This window comes from Macrotis lagotis, chromosome 8 (assembly GCF_037893015.1).
Source record: "Macrotis lagotis isolate mMagLag1 chromosome 8, bilby.v1.9.chrom.fasta, whole genome shotgun sequence".
Classification (NCBI taxonomy): Eukaryota; Metazoa; Chordata; class Mammalia; order Peramelemorphia; family Peramelidae; genus Macrotis; species Macrotis lagotis.
In genome coordinates this window covers 59,529,098-59,543,731 of record NC_133665.1, presented here as the reverse complement: position 1 = coordinate 59,543,731, position 14,634 = coordinate 59,529,098, and the positions used below count along the sequence as shown (strand labels likewise).

The following is a 14,634-nucleotide window of genomic DNA, read 5'->3' as shown; positions in this document are numbered from 1 at the left end:
TGGATTCTGGGTACACAAAATTCATACACCCCATAAGCATTAATTCTGGAGATATACACCATGCTATATCAACTCTATTTGGACTATGTAGGGACTATATAAAGACTTTGCCCTTAAACTAATGACTATTTTTACAGTGTGGGCTTCTTACTCAGGCCATGAGTCTGAGGCTTAGCAGAGACAAAGATTCTATCCTTGGACATGAATTGACACTAAAGAAAAGCTAATTCCCCCCCCCCCCATCATAATGTCCTGCTCTGCCTATGTAGAAAGAGTTGTTTTCCTGTACTTGTGGACAGGAGAACCTTGTTTCTTGGGGCTAGTGGCTTCTCACCATCCCCCTGTCTTAAATGTCACTGGAGCTATAGCTAAGTGGATCCTGACTATTGACAGGAGCCTCGATGTATGGATTGGCTTCACGGCCTTGACGGATCCTGGGGTGCCACCCCATGGAGAGGCCTTCAGCCTGGAGAGTTGTCAGAACTGGCTGCCTGGAGAGCCCCACCCTGCCAATGCTGAGCACTGTGTGCGCTTGGGCCCCGCTGGTCAGTGCAATACCGACCTCTGTACGGCCACCCACAGCTATGTGTGCGAGTTCCAACCCACAGGTATTCAGTCTCGGGAGGCGGGGGGGGGCACAATACACACACACACACACACACACACACACCCCTCAAGGGGTAAGCTCTCTGGCATCCAAGAGCAACCCAGTGTCCAAGTCCAAGGCAGCCTGTCAGCATAGAACCTTTCTTAGACCCCATACTCACTTCCCTAGGTCCCTCACAGCTCTCAAATCCCACTTTGGGAGCTGGGACCACTCACTTAACCCAATTGTTATCCATGGACAAATGGCTGACCTAAAGCCAAGTTGTGGAAATGGGAAGATTGGAGAGGTCTGAGGCTGTTGAATAGCAAGTGTACTTGTCTGTTCTTGCCTACACTACTATTACCCTCAGCTTCTTCCAACACACCCACAAACACAGAAAAAGAAATCAAAATTAAACACAAACCTTAACTTCTCTCTGGTCATTCAAACTAATTCCTTCCTCTGCTTCAAGGCCAGAGTCTTCTTTCTGACCCTCAAGAGTACCAAAGTCATCAGTCTCTTCTCCTCACTAGGGGCTGTGTCTAATGCAGAGAATTTCTTTGTGGGTGATGTCAGCTGGGATCTATCAGGACCCATAGTTCCTGTGGAGGAGCAGGATGTCCTCTCTGCCCCAGGTCATGAGACTGTGGAGGTAACATGGAGCTTCTGCCTCTTAAAACCTTTTTGCCAATCCTTTTGAAAACTTGCCCTCTCCAGGAAGCTTCATCTGATTGACCTCCACCATTCATCCCCTTCCCCTATCCCTAGGCATTTGTTGATTCCCTTCTTAGTTCTTTTTACTAGGTTTGCACCTTCTCTTTCCAATTATGTTAAGGATCCCTTCCTTAAGGGCTGGGAGCCCTTCCTTCCCTATGCAAATGGAAAATTCTTGAGACCTCCCTCATCTCCCAGAGAGACTGGAAGCACATTTTCCCCATCAAATTGGGTGCTCCCCAAGGATGGGATTGTGTTTCTTGTCAGATTTGGGGCTCCTTAAAGACTAAGATGTCTCTGTCCTGTCAGATTTGGAACTCTCCTCTCCCCCCAAAGACAAGGACGAGCTATATTCCAACATACTGGGGACACCCTTTCAACAAGGGCAGTGTTTCTTCTTAGACTGGAAGTTTCCTAAGGTCAGAAATTCTCCCTTTCCCCCCATTGTCCAAGGGTCTCTCCAAGAGTAAAAATCCTCTTTTCTCTCCCCTGCCAGCACTGAACAGAGTCCTCAGCATACTGGACCATTTGATCCAGATTGGCAAGATAAGGTTGAGAACTATTTTCCTCACTCTACAGGTGATGATTTTTCCTGGCCTGATGCTGCAACATAAGGGTTTTCTAACTGCTGCTGAGTTTGGGACCCAGAACCTGACACAGCCTGTACAAATGAGGTTTCATGTGTATCGTCCTGTGGAAGAAGGTAAGATACTGTCATATTTTCATAGTTTGGCACAGGGAAAATGGATGGGGGGAGAGCATGGCTACCTAGGGAAGGGATTTAGAGATTAGACCTCTGCATGGCCAGAGCCTATGAATTAGACTCAACTGTTAAAAAAAATAGTAGTGTTTGTCTATCCAGAAACAGGGAAGAGATGAGACCAACCCAACCTCCTCGAGAAAGAGTATGTTAGAATTTTTGTATGTATGTATGGATTTTTCCATGTTTCTTGTTTTCTTGGTCTGTGCTGAGACTGGGTCTTCTCTGTTCATTGTTAGAGAAAGATATTAAGCACTTTATCTTCTTGAGAGTAGGGTAGAAGTGTTCATTGTGCATGCCTGGAATTTTCTTTTTAGGGCAAATGGGCCCTCAGTCTCATCCCACCTTCTTGTTCTCTTTCTAGGTCTCCCAGGGAACACCAGCCAACATTCATGCCTACCTTTAGACAACCAAACATGGGTTCCCCTTGAGTGCTTGGCTGGGGAACACTGGTGTCCCTTGGCAAATGTGTGCTTGCCCCTGGACAGTCCTTGCAGTATATCACCTTGTGTTAATGATTCTTCACCTGAACAAGACAACCACTGGTCCAGCTACTACTCACTTTGGAAGGAGTTCCTCTTCTCTATTCCAGCAGGCCCTTCCTCCCAGTACTCAGTATGTATCCCCAGCTCTAAACTTGGGCCCCAGGGATTGTGGAGAACAGAAGAGGGAAGGGGAAAGAGGAGGAAGGGAGAGAAGAATGCTCTTTCCTTCAGATTGTCCTTGGGGAACTATCCTGTTAAAGCATGGATTCTAAATCTGGGATCTGTGAACTCAGTTTAAAAAATTTTTTTTCAACCCTGAGAATATTTGTGATAAGAGGGGAGTGGTGGTGAGGTGGGAGGACATCTGCTTCTTTTAAATACAATTCACAAGAACAAAAACCCTGGAAACCACCCTTGTGCCCAAGCATTAGGGAATCAGCTGAGCAAACTATATATGACTATGTGACAGTGATACTTTGAAGAACATGGAGCCTTACATGAAGGGGTACAGGGAATAAGAAACAGGATCCAATTAGCAATATACATGCTGACAACAACCATGTAAACATGGCAAAGAAAAACAAAAATAACAAAAAGCCAGATAAATGTGCAAAAGCATTTCTGGTACTATTTGGTTAAAGTCAAGATTTTTTAAAAAATACACTGTTTCATGTAAATATATGGATATAAGGATAAGTGTATTACATATATATACATATATAAACTGTATAATTAGTTTTCTTCATAATCCTATGTATTTTATTTTGTATTTTGAAAAGTATTATTATGAGAAGAATTTCATAGGTTTTTCCAAACTATCAAAGGTGTCCAGGACACCAAAAATTTAAAGAGCTCCTACATTAGAGATAACAGACTATCCTTATTCCACATCCCCAGGGAAAAAACCCTGATTGGGATGGCAATGAAGACATACGGTCAGTGGAGAGGCTTTGTCTGTTTTCATTCCCCTTCAGGGCAATATCAGGGCAATAGGACTGAAGTTTCTCCTAGTCATTTTATGCTTCCTTTTGTATCTTTTTTTTTGAGGCAATTGAGGTCAAATGACTTGCCCAGGGTCACACAGCAAGTCAAGTGCCTGAGCCTGGTTCTGAATTTAGGCCAGTGCTCTATCCACTATATCAGCTAGCTGCCCCTTTTCTTTTGTTTTAAGGAAGGTTCTGCCTAACTCCCTTAAACATCCTGGTCAGTGTTTACCAGAAATCAGTGGTAGGGAAGGTTGGCATATCTAATGGGCTGCTCTCCACTCCAGATGAACTTCAGCAGCAAGAATATCTCCTTGCTTCCTGGGGACCTCTTCAGTATCCAACATGATGCAGGCCCAGGTGCTCTCCTACGCTGTCTGCCCCATCATGAAACATATTCCCACCCAAATCTCCAGCCTGAGTGTTTAAGTGCCAATGTCTCAACTTGGCTGCCCAACTTGCCTGCTCATCTCTCTGGGGTGCCTTCCCTGAATGGCTCTACTTGTGCCCTGCGTCTGCTCTTTGCTACTGAACAGGTGACCCGTCTCCTTGGCCAGCCCTCTAACCCTGGACTACAGCTGCTTGGACACTATGTGGTTCGAGCTTCTGTGGACAATGGTGTGTCCAGCCATAATCTGTCCTGTAGCTTCAATGTGCTGTCACCTGTGGTGGGCCTCAGAGTCATTCATCCTCCCCTCCAGGGTGGTCGATTCTATGTTTCTACCAACTGGACTTACCTAGTGCTGAAGATCAGCTCGGGGGTCAATTCCACAGCTAGTCGACTGGGCAGCAATCAGAGTGTGCCCTTTGAAGCCTCTTGCCCTCCTAGTGTAGCCCAGTCCACAGCAGACTGTATCCGGGAAACCAATGACACCTGGTTTGCTTTACTTGAACTTGATGGTCTTGGGGAGGAAGAAAACCTGGTGGAGATTGTGGCAGAGAACAGTGTGAGCCATGAGAACATCAGCATCCAGGTGAAGGCTGAGGAGCCTATCCGGGGACTCAGTGCCACCCCAAATCCCCAGACCCGAGTATTGCAGAGCATCCTGGTGGTGAGTAGAAATCACTCAGAAAGTGGTGAGTAGAAATCAGGGCTCAGAGGTTTCCTTGGATATAAATAGCAAGCACTTAAAAGGATTTTTCTTTTTGTCCTCAGGGGATTGGAAATAACAGTTGCCTTAGTCCCTGGATACCCTGATTTAAGGTCTAGAATCTTGGGCAATAAGCTTAACTGGTCCTAAGTGGGGCCATTTTTTCCTAACCACAATTATAAACTAACTGGATGGTATCGGTGGGAAGGGCAGGTAGGAGAAGAACTCCAGCCCATTAGGCAGTTTATAGAAACAACTACACGCACTGGTATTGGAAATCTGTAGTTGAGTGATATATCTGCAAGTATTGTTTCATTTTTGACTTTGTATCTTCAGAGCAAACAATAGATGTATAATAAAATACTTGTTGAATGAGTGAAATTAATTGAATGAATGAAAGTCCTCACAGTTTTTACTAACCCAGGAGGAATTATGAGGTATTGGGATTGGTTTAAAGAGCCTTAATTAGGTATAGTCTGGGATTCCCTTATGCCCTTCCTGTCCCATTTTGGCTGGAGGGGTCTTTGGTTGGCTGCCCTCAACTTGGGAACATGGGAAATATGACTTTTATCCTTCATTCCAGAGATATAGCCCTGTAGTTGATGCTGGCTCCGATGTCGTCTTTAAGTGGACCATTGATGACAAACAGTCTCTGACCTTCTACAATATTGTCTTCAATGTCATCTACCAGAGTGCTGCCGTCTTTAAGCTCTCGGTAAATAGAAATAGGGTCCTGGCCCCTTGTCCATTTCCTGGGCTTTAGAGAGAGGCCGGCTGGCTGCTCTGGGCCTGGGCATCCCTGCTTCCTAGGCAGGACAGGCTGATGTAGCAACTGCTTCCTGTGATCTCACCTCTGCCTTTTTTTTCTGCTTTGCTTCTGTTCCTGAAGGGTCCTGAAAAACCTAAGGGTGAGTGAGTTGGTTGGGAGTGTTGGGAGAGGGAAGGGGGAGGAGGAGAGGGACTCTGTGGGTCTTCCTCCAACCATCTGCCTCTAACCTTCTATTCCTCTGTATGTGCTGCTCTGTCTTTGAATTCCTATCTGGCTTCTTTTTCTATTACTTTCCCCTGCTTCCCCTCTGAGAACCTGGTTCAAGGTCTCTGGTCCCAGCCCCTATCTGTGTCCTACAGCTGACAGCCTCCAATCATGTGAGTAATGTCACCGTGAACTACAATGTCACAGTGGAGAAGATGAATAAGATGAGAGACCTGGTGGTGTCGGAGGTTCCAGCCATCATTCCCCAGAACACTACACTGCAACTTGGTGCCAGTGTTCAAGTGGACTCAGCTGTGGAAGCAACTTTCCTGTGAGTCTTTCCCCATAGCCAGACTTGGCATGGAAATAGGGACTGGAAATAAGTGTACTTGGGTTCCCATTCCAGCTCAGCCTCTGTGTTATCCTGAACCTCAGTTTCCTTGCTGGCAAGATGGACACAGTGCTTTGGAGCAGTTACTGCAAAAAATTGTGGCTGGGGACATTCAGGACAGTCTGCATTGATCTGAGAAAATACCTCTTTGTATTTGTATATAACTAGAGTTAGGAAATCTGTAGTCAGTACCATTAAAGACTGCAGAGGGATGGGGAGTAGGATCAGGGAAATCTGTTCAGCCTGAATAAAATCCACAGATCCAAGTGAGTATTTTAATACTCTCCACCTTCCTTTGCTCTGGATGGAAGTGGTTACCCTCTGACCTGGAGGAGGGGGACCTTCTCCAAAGCCATATCTCAATTTCAGTCATTGACCCTTGGATTGCTGGGACAGAAGGTGGTTGGTGTTGCCTTTCCTACCCTCAATTAGTTGTATGATGGGCCTGGCTGATACTCTTGACCTCCCCACTCTTGCTTCAAGCTACTTGCTTACTCCCTGACCCCTTCCCTTCTCCCTTCTCCCTTCTCTAGGTGGACATTTGGGGATGGGGAGCAAGAGAGTGGTCAGTTCAAACCTCCATACAACGAGTCCTTTCTGGTTCCTGAACCTGGTGTCCATCAAGTGCTAATTGAACACAATGTCACTCATACCTTCCATGTCCCAGGTGAGCAGTGGAGTCAGGGGTAAGAGTTTTCCCGTTCCTTTCAATTTTCCTGTTATATTCTCCATAGACATATACCCTAAATCAATGATTCACTCCTCCTTGATTCCTCCTTCAGAACTGCAGATTGTCTGGGTTCTTTGATATGGAACAAATCTCTTGTTTCTCTTGTCTGGTTCCCTACCTATGGTCCTTCCTGAAATTACAGAGCTGCTGTTAGCTCCTAAGGAAGAAACTTTCCCACAGTATGAGGAGCAAGGGTACTGTGCCTCTGAATCCAGTGTGATTTCCAGTATTTAGGACTTCTACTGAAATGCTAGATGTAATAATTGGTCACTTACTCCTCACACATTATATTCCATTCCCCATCTTGGTGTTTTTTTCACAGTCTCTTCCCTCCTTAGTTTCTTTCAAATTTATTTCAAGTACCATTTCTCACAAAAAAGTCTTTCCTGACATCCCCCAGCTAGTGTTTACCTTCAAAATTGCCTCTTTTTTTTGCTTAATTTTAAGGTACTTATATTTGCATATAAGATCATAGAATTAAGAGTGAGAAAGGAACTCAGAAGCTATATAGATCAACTACTTCATATTACAGATAAGGAAACTCAGACCCAGGGAAGTTAAGTGATTTGCCCAAGGTCAGTCAGGTAGTAAGTATCAGAAGTGGGATTTGAATCCAAGTCTTTTACCCCCAGAGCCAGTGCCCTTTCCACTGTAGTATGTTGCCTCTTCCAGTAGAATATGATTCATTTTTGTTTCCTTTTGGAGGAAATCAGGGTTAAGTGACTTGCTCAGGATCACACATCTTTCCCTAATGTATCCAATACAGGTTTTGAACTCAGTTCTTCCTGACTCCAGGGCAGTGCTCTGTTCACTGTGCCTCCTAGCTGTCCCAGAATGGGAGCTTCTTGAGGGCTGGAACTGTTTTCATTTTTGTTTTTGTAACTCTAGAACCTAATATGGTGTCTGACATGCAAGCAGTTGGTTTTTAAGAATGTTTATTGATTGACTGACTGACTTTTCTCTTTCTCCTGTTTGTCTCTTTCAGGTGATTATAACCTCACAGTGTTTGTGTATAATACCTTTGAGAATCTGACCCAAAAGGTGCCTCTGAGTGTCCGGGCTTCCTTGCCCCATGTCACTGTGGAGACAGACAGAGGAGCCCTGATGGTTGGCCACTCCATCACTTTTACCCCATACCCCCTGCCCTCTTCAACTGGTGTTCTGTACACATGGGACTTTGGGGATGGCTCCCCAGTTGTGCTGAAGAGTGAACCAGCAGTCAGTCATACCTATGTGAGCAGAGGAGTTTATAACATCAGCCTGATGGTCAACAACACTGTGAGCAGTGTGAGGGCACATCTCTCTGTCCAAGTATTTGAGGAGATTCAGGGACTGCGAGTGAGTCCAGTTGTAGCCACAGAAAAGGGCATGGCTGTCACCATCAATGCTTCGGTGGATGCTGGAGACAATATTACATGGACCTTTGATATGGGAGATGGCACAGTCCTGGCTGGTCCAGAGGCTTCTGTCCAACATGTCTACTTACAGGATGAGAACTGCACCATCAGGGTAACTGCAGCCAACCCTGTCAGCTCTATCTCCCAAGTCCTCCCCATCCACATTTTTGTCCTGGAAGTGCTAAAGATCGAGCCTTCATCCTGTATCCCTGAGCAGCCTGAGGTCCAGTTAACAGCCCATGTGACTGGGGACTACACAGACTATATCTTCGACTGGACTTTTGGGGATGGGTCATCCAATGCCACTGTTCATGGCCATCCCACAATGACTCACAACTTCACCCGCAGTGGAATTTTCCCTCTGTCACTGGTCCTGTCCAGTCTTGTCAATAAGGCCCATTACTTCACCAGTGTCTGTGTGGAACCTGAAGTCAACAACATCACCCTTCAACCTGAAAGACAATTTGTGAGGCTTGGAGAGGAAGCCAAACTTGAAGTTCAGGCCTTTCCACCATTTTTCTACCACTACTCTTGGGACTTTGGGGCCAATGACTCTGCCCGTTCAGGAGGCACTGAAGTGAGCTACACTTACAAAGTCCCTGGAATCTACCTTGTCACAGTGACAGTGTCCAACAATGTCTCCTCGGACAATGATACAGCATTTGTGGAGGTGCAGGAACCCATGGGCATCACCAGCATTGAGGTCAACAGCTCTCATGTGCTAGAGCTAAATCAACCCTACCTGTTTTCAGTTATGGGCAATGGGAGCCCAGCTAGCTACAGCTGGGACCTGGGGGATGGCCGGAGGCAAGAGGGCCTTCAGGTCATTCATGCTTACAACCACACAGGCAGCTTCACGGTCAGTGTGGTGGGTTGGAATGATGTGAGTCGCAGTGAAGCTCAGCTCAATGTCACAGTCAAGAGGCGGGTCCAGGGTCTGAGCATCAATGCCAGCCGGACAGTTGTGCCCTTGAATGGCTCTGTGAGCTTCAGCACCACACTGCAGGCAGGGAGTGATGTCCACTATTCCTGGGTCCTATGTGATCGCTGCACCCCCATCCCAGGCTCCTCCACTATATCTTATACTTTTCGTTCTGTAGGAACCTTTAACATCATTGTCACTGCAGAGAATGAGGTCAGTTCCCTGCAGGACAGCATCTTCATTTATGTGCTACAGCAAATTGAGGGGCTACAGATGCTGGGAGGGGCTGACAATGAGTGCTTCCCTACTAATCACACCCTCCAACTTCAGGCAGTAGTGAAAGATGGTACCAACATCTCCTACAGTTGGGCAGTGTTGCAGGAGAGTAGCCTCATCCTTACTGCCCAAGGCAAGATCTTTCCACTGACTGTCTCTGAGGCTGGCATTTACCATGTCCAGTTAAAAGCCATCAACATGTTGGGAAGTTCTACAGTCAACAGGACATTTGAGTTTGTGGAGAACGTGGGGCAATTAGCAGTGTCTGCTTCCCCCAACCCTGCTGCTGTGAATACATCTATCAACATCAGTGCTGTGCTATCTAGTGGCACCAGCATCACCTATACCTGGCTCCTGCAAGAGGGAGTATCCATGGTAACCACAGAACTATTTGTCATCCATTCATTCTCCAGCCCTGGATTGTGGGCAGTCACTGTTGTAGCCAAGAACCAACTTGGCTCAGTCAATAGTACAGTTTATGTGGATGTGCAGGAACCTGTGGCTGGCCTCACTGTTGAGTGTGGGGAGAAAGGCAGCAGTTTTGTGGTCTCAGGCTCTGTTGTTCACTTCTGGGGAGATCTGGAACATGGGAGCAATGTAAGCTGGTCCTGGGAGTTGTTAGACAGCACTCGAAGTGGACAAAGAATAGCTAATGTCTTTCCTGATGCTGGTACTTTCTCCATCCATCTTAATGCTTCCAATGCTATTAGCTGGACCACAGCCAGCTGCAACATCACTGTGGAGGATCCTATCCAGGGTCTAGAGCTCTGGGCAAGCAGCAGGGTGGTTGAACCAGGGGAAAGGGTCTATTTCAGCATCCGTCTGACCTTGGGTTCAGATGTAAATTACCGCCTCCTCATTAGTGGGGGAGTCACCATAGCTCTGGGAGGGCCCAGTTTCTCTCATAGTTTCCCTAGAGTGGGTGACTATATGGTGACTGTGCAAGCAGAGAATCATGTGAGCTGGGAGCAGGTGCAGGTACGCATATCTGTCCTGGAAGCCATTGGTGGGCTACAGATTGTGGGTTGCTGTGAGCCAGGTATACCTACAGGTGGAGAGAGAAATTTTACAGCCCGGGTACAGAGGGGATCACGAGTCTCATACGCCTGGGATTTCTCCCTGCAGAAGGTTCAGGGTGACTCTCTGGTCATTCTCTCTGGCCGAGAGGTAGCTTATACCCCTGTGGCAGCTGGCCAGCTTGAGATCCATGTCCGTGCCTTCAATGACCTGGGCAGTGTCAACCTTACCAAGACCATCGAGGTTCAGGACCTCATCCAAGCAGTGTATCTCCACCCTGGAAGCTGCTTCACAAACCGATCAGCACAATTTGAGGCGGCCACAACACCAAGCCCCCGGCGTGTATTCTATCACTGGGATTTTGGAGATGGGTCCCAGACCCAAGTGACTTCCACACCATTGTCTAATCACACCTACCTGCTCCCTGGGGATTACAACATAAAGGTCAATGCCTCCAACTTGGTTAGTTTCTTGGTGACTAAGACCACGGTGACGGTACGAGTACTGGAGTGTGAGGAGCCAGAGGTTGAAGTGGCCCTGCCTACCCAGGTGGTGATGCGTCGGTCTCAGCGCAGTTACCTGGAGGCACATATCAATTTACGGGGCTGTGTTACTTACCAAACTGAATACCACTGGCAGGTATACCGGGCAGCAAGCTGCTTACATTACAGGCGCTCTGCCCATGTGCCACTTCCTGGTGTGGATGTGAGCAGACCTCAGTTGGTTGTGCCACGGCTAGCCCTGGCTGTGGGTGACTACTGCTTTGTGTTTGTGGTATCCTTTGGAGATACACCCCTTTCACGCAGCATTCAGGCCAATGTGACTGTGACACCTGGCCGGCTTGTGCCCATCATTGAAGGTGGCTCCTATAGAGTCTGGTCCAACACCCGGGATCTAGTACTTGATGGTGGCAAGTCTTATGACCCCAACCTGGAGGATGGTGACCAGACCCTCCTCAGCTTCCACTGGGCCTGTATCTCGTCCTCCAAGGTCAGTCAAGCTTCTGTGGTATTTTTATTCAGTCTGATCAGGGGATGGGACAGGCAACAGAGACCACAGGACAGTGGTGATTGGAACAGGTAGGGCATTATCAATGGTTTAGGATAGTTTGCCATATACATATCCCTGTATCTAGAGTGACTAACAGGAAAAGTGAGATAACCAATGTGAAACCAATTTAATGTCTATTCCCCACCAGAAACCCCTTAAAAATTTGTGGGTGCTGGTTAATACTTTATACAGGAGACCCTAGGTTAGTCTTTTCATTCCCCCTCCCACCCCGGACATAGAGTCAGAATGAGAAGGGGGATTTTCTGAATGACCATCTCTTGAGGCAAACACCAGCTACTACCACTTGAGAGATCTCCCTCTCTAACAGGATAGCTAAATGGAAGGACCTCTCCTCTCCTCTCCTTCTTGATCAGGGTTGTCTCACTGATGACTTCTCTCTTTCCTTTTCCATCCCATCTGGTATTATACAGAATCATCCTGGAGTGTGTCCCTTAAACTTTGGTCCCCGGGGGAGCAGCATGATCACCATTCCCAAGGAGCGGCTTGAGGCTGGCGTCGAATATACGTTCAACCTGACTGTCTGGAAGGCAGGGAGAAAGGAAGAGGTGACCAATCAGACGGTGGGTACAACTACTTAGGACCCCTCTCCAGGGAGACAACACTCCTTGGCAACCCTATCCAAGTGATGAGTGAACATACCTAAAAAAAGGATCCAAGTCCAGGATGTAGAAGTGCATCCACATCTTCCAATGTGGTGACCTCTCTCTGATAAAGTGAAAGAAGGGGGACAGGTCTGGGGAAGTATGCTTTATGGTCAGGGGAGGAAATGATATTGTCAGATAATGAAGAAGGGTAAGCCCAAATCATGGACAATCCCCAAATCCTTGTTTTTTAATGGTGCCTTAAAAATACAAACTCATGCTTAAACAAGCATATTCCTGCTGTCTCTCCTTGACTCTGGGACAGATTCTTCTTCTTTCTTAACACAGCTCAGGCTCAGTATGAGCAAAGGACTGAGTTATATGACAAAGAAGGAAGGGACTGTTGACCTGAAAGGTAGACAATTAAAGAGAAGACTTTTGATTTGGGCTTGGCACTGCTATTATTTCCTTTAAAGGAGTGGGTTCATGAGACTTTGCTAACATTTCTAAAGTGCTTACTTTTTGCCAAACATTGCATATTGTGGCTTTACAGTTATGATCTCCTTTGATCTTCATATCAGCCCAGAGAGATAAGTGGTTTTATCTCCATTTTATAGTTGAGGAAATTGAGGCAGGAAGACCTGAAGTGATTTGCCCAGGGTCACACACTTAGAAAGGACTAAGATTCTGAGGCCAGATTCAAATTCACCTCTTCCTGATTTTACACCTAGCTCTCTGTTCACTGGAAAAGAACTCAGAGTTTGGGGCAGTGGATAGACCACTAGTCCTGAAGTCAGGAGGAGGCTGAGTTCAAATCCAGATTCAGACACTTAATACTTATTTAATCATATGACTTGGGCAAATCACTTGACCCCATTACCTTGCAAAAAACCAAACAAATAAAAAAAAACAACTCAGAATTCATCTGATTCGAGGCATGCCTGGTCAGGAATTTCAGGGGACCAACATCAGTCCATTAAATTGTCTACTCCCCATCCCCTATATTTTTCATTTAAACTATTCTTATGTAACAGTGACCATCCTGTATTTGTACCATTGGATTTATCTCTAAATATTTAATTTTATCTTAGACTATACCTGTTATTCTGGCCTACTGAGACTTTTGTTTTTGAATCCTGAGTGGCAATCCAAAGTGTTAAGTTGTATGAGACAGTGCAAAGGACATTGAACTTAGGACTGGAAGATGAATATTTAAATCCTGAACTGCTTACTAGCAATAAGCCTCAGTTTCCTCATCTTTAAAAATAAAAATAGTAACTATATCATTTATGGTACTTTGCAAACCTTCAAGTGCTATAGAAATATGAACTATTGATATTAGCTGCCCCTTTTGGCCAACCTGCCATTAATGCCTTTGTCCAAGTCATTGATAAGTATCAAATAGAATGAAGAAAATAATAGTAACTATCTCCCAGGGTTATAATGATCAAATGATATATTTTTTAAGTGCTTAACACAATTGTTCAGTCATGACTGACTCTGTGAGCCTATTTGGAATTTTCTTGGCAGAGATACTGGAGTAGTTTGACATTTCCTCATCCAGATCGATTTATAGATGAGGAAACTGAGGCCTAGAGTCACACAGCTAGTTAGTATCTGAGGCTAGATTTATACTCATTTTTTTCCTGACTCTAGGCCAAGAATTCTATCTATTGTGCCACCTAGCAGCTCCCTTAGCTTGGCAGATAATTGGCACCTAATAAATATTTGTTCTCTTATTTCCCCCATCTTTACCTTCACCCAAATAATTGATTAAAAATGTTGAGTAAAATAATGTCAGGGACCTAGCCTCCATTGAATACTTCCTCTTAGATTATCAGTGACCCATTAATCTCTACTCTTTGCATCCATTCTTTCAGAAATTTTGAAATCTGCCTGACTGCCCACTCCTCTCTCCATCTTCTTGTTTCATAATCTTTGAAAGGTCCCTGATGATGGTTCAGTAATGACATCTGCTGGTTCTTTCTGTACCCTAGGATCATACAGTTATAGATCTTGGACTAGAAGGGACTTCAGACTCCATCTAGTATAATCACATTATTATACAGATGAAGAAACTGAGGCCCATGAAGATTGAGTGGAGTCTGGACCCTATCTTCTTTCCCTTTTGTCCATGTCTGGGCCTAATAATTTCAACCTATTGAAGGCAGCTGGTGACTCCCTCTGGCTAAGACTTGCCCGAGTTTGCCCTCTGCTGGCACAATAGGCACTTCAAGAAACACAGGACATCTCTTTTTTTCCCCTTCAAACAAAAACACAATTTCCTTTTTTCCTCTTTTTAATTATATGAAATGACTCTATTCATAAGGGGGAGGGGTAGTTAGGTGGTGAAGCAAATAGAGCACCAGTCCTGGATTCAAACCCAGACTCGGATCCTTAACATTTAATAGCTGTGTGATCCTGAGCAAGTTACTTAATCCCATTTACCTTGCCATATATATTTTTGTATATATATATATTCATAAGGGAGAGTACTCAGGATGGGATGTAAAAGGGAAATGTAGGTGATATCAATAAAACTATACCAATATCAAAAATCAAATACCAATATCATAAAGATGTCTATATAATTTTTTTAAAAGTAATTATAGGGTCATTTCCATGACACAATGGGATTTAGTGGAGGACATAGTCAA

The 14,634-nt window shown here is 45.4% G+C and overlaps 1 protein-coding gene across 2 annotated transcripts in view; it reads left to right on the top strand.

Annotated features, from left to right (window-relative positions):
- The window catches only part of PKD1 (polycystin 1, transient receptor potential channel interacting), a 117,210-nt gene that overhangs the window by 68,439 nt on the left and 34,137 nt on the right, over nt 1-14,634 (top strand). For both annotated transcript variants that reach the window (XM_074197226.1, XM_074197227.1), the window contains 10 exons: nt 394-608; nt 1,120-1,238; nt 1,880-2,003; nt 2,425-2,675; nt 3,816-4,580; nt 5,203-5,334; nt 5,748-5,923; nt 6,517-6,650; nt 7,699-11,315; nt 11,807-11,956. In XM_074197226.1, the coding sequence (XP_074053327.1) occupies nt 394-608; nt 1,120-1,238; nt 1,880-2,003; nt 2,425-2,675; nt 3,816-4,580; nt 5,203-5,334; nt 5,748-5,923; nt 6,517-6,650; nt 7,699-11,315; nt 11,807-11,956 (5,683 nt within the window). The remainder of the gene's footprint in view (nt 1-393; nt 609-1,119; nt 1,239-1,879; nt 2,004-2,424; nt 2,676-3,815; nt 4,581-5,202; nt 5,335-5,747; nt 5,924-6,516; nt 6,651-7,698; nt 11,316-11,806; nt 11,957-14,634) is intronic.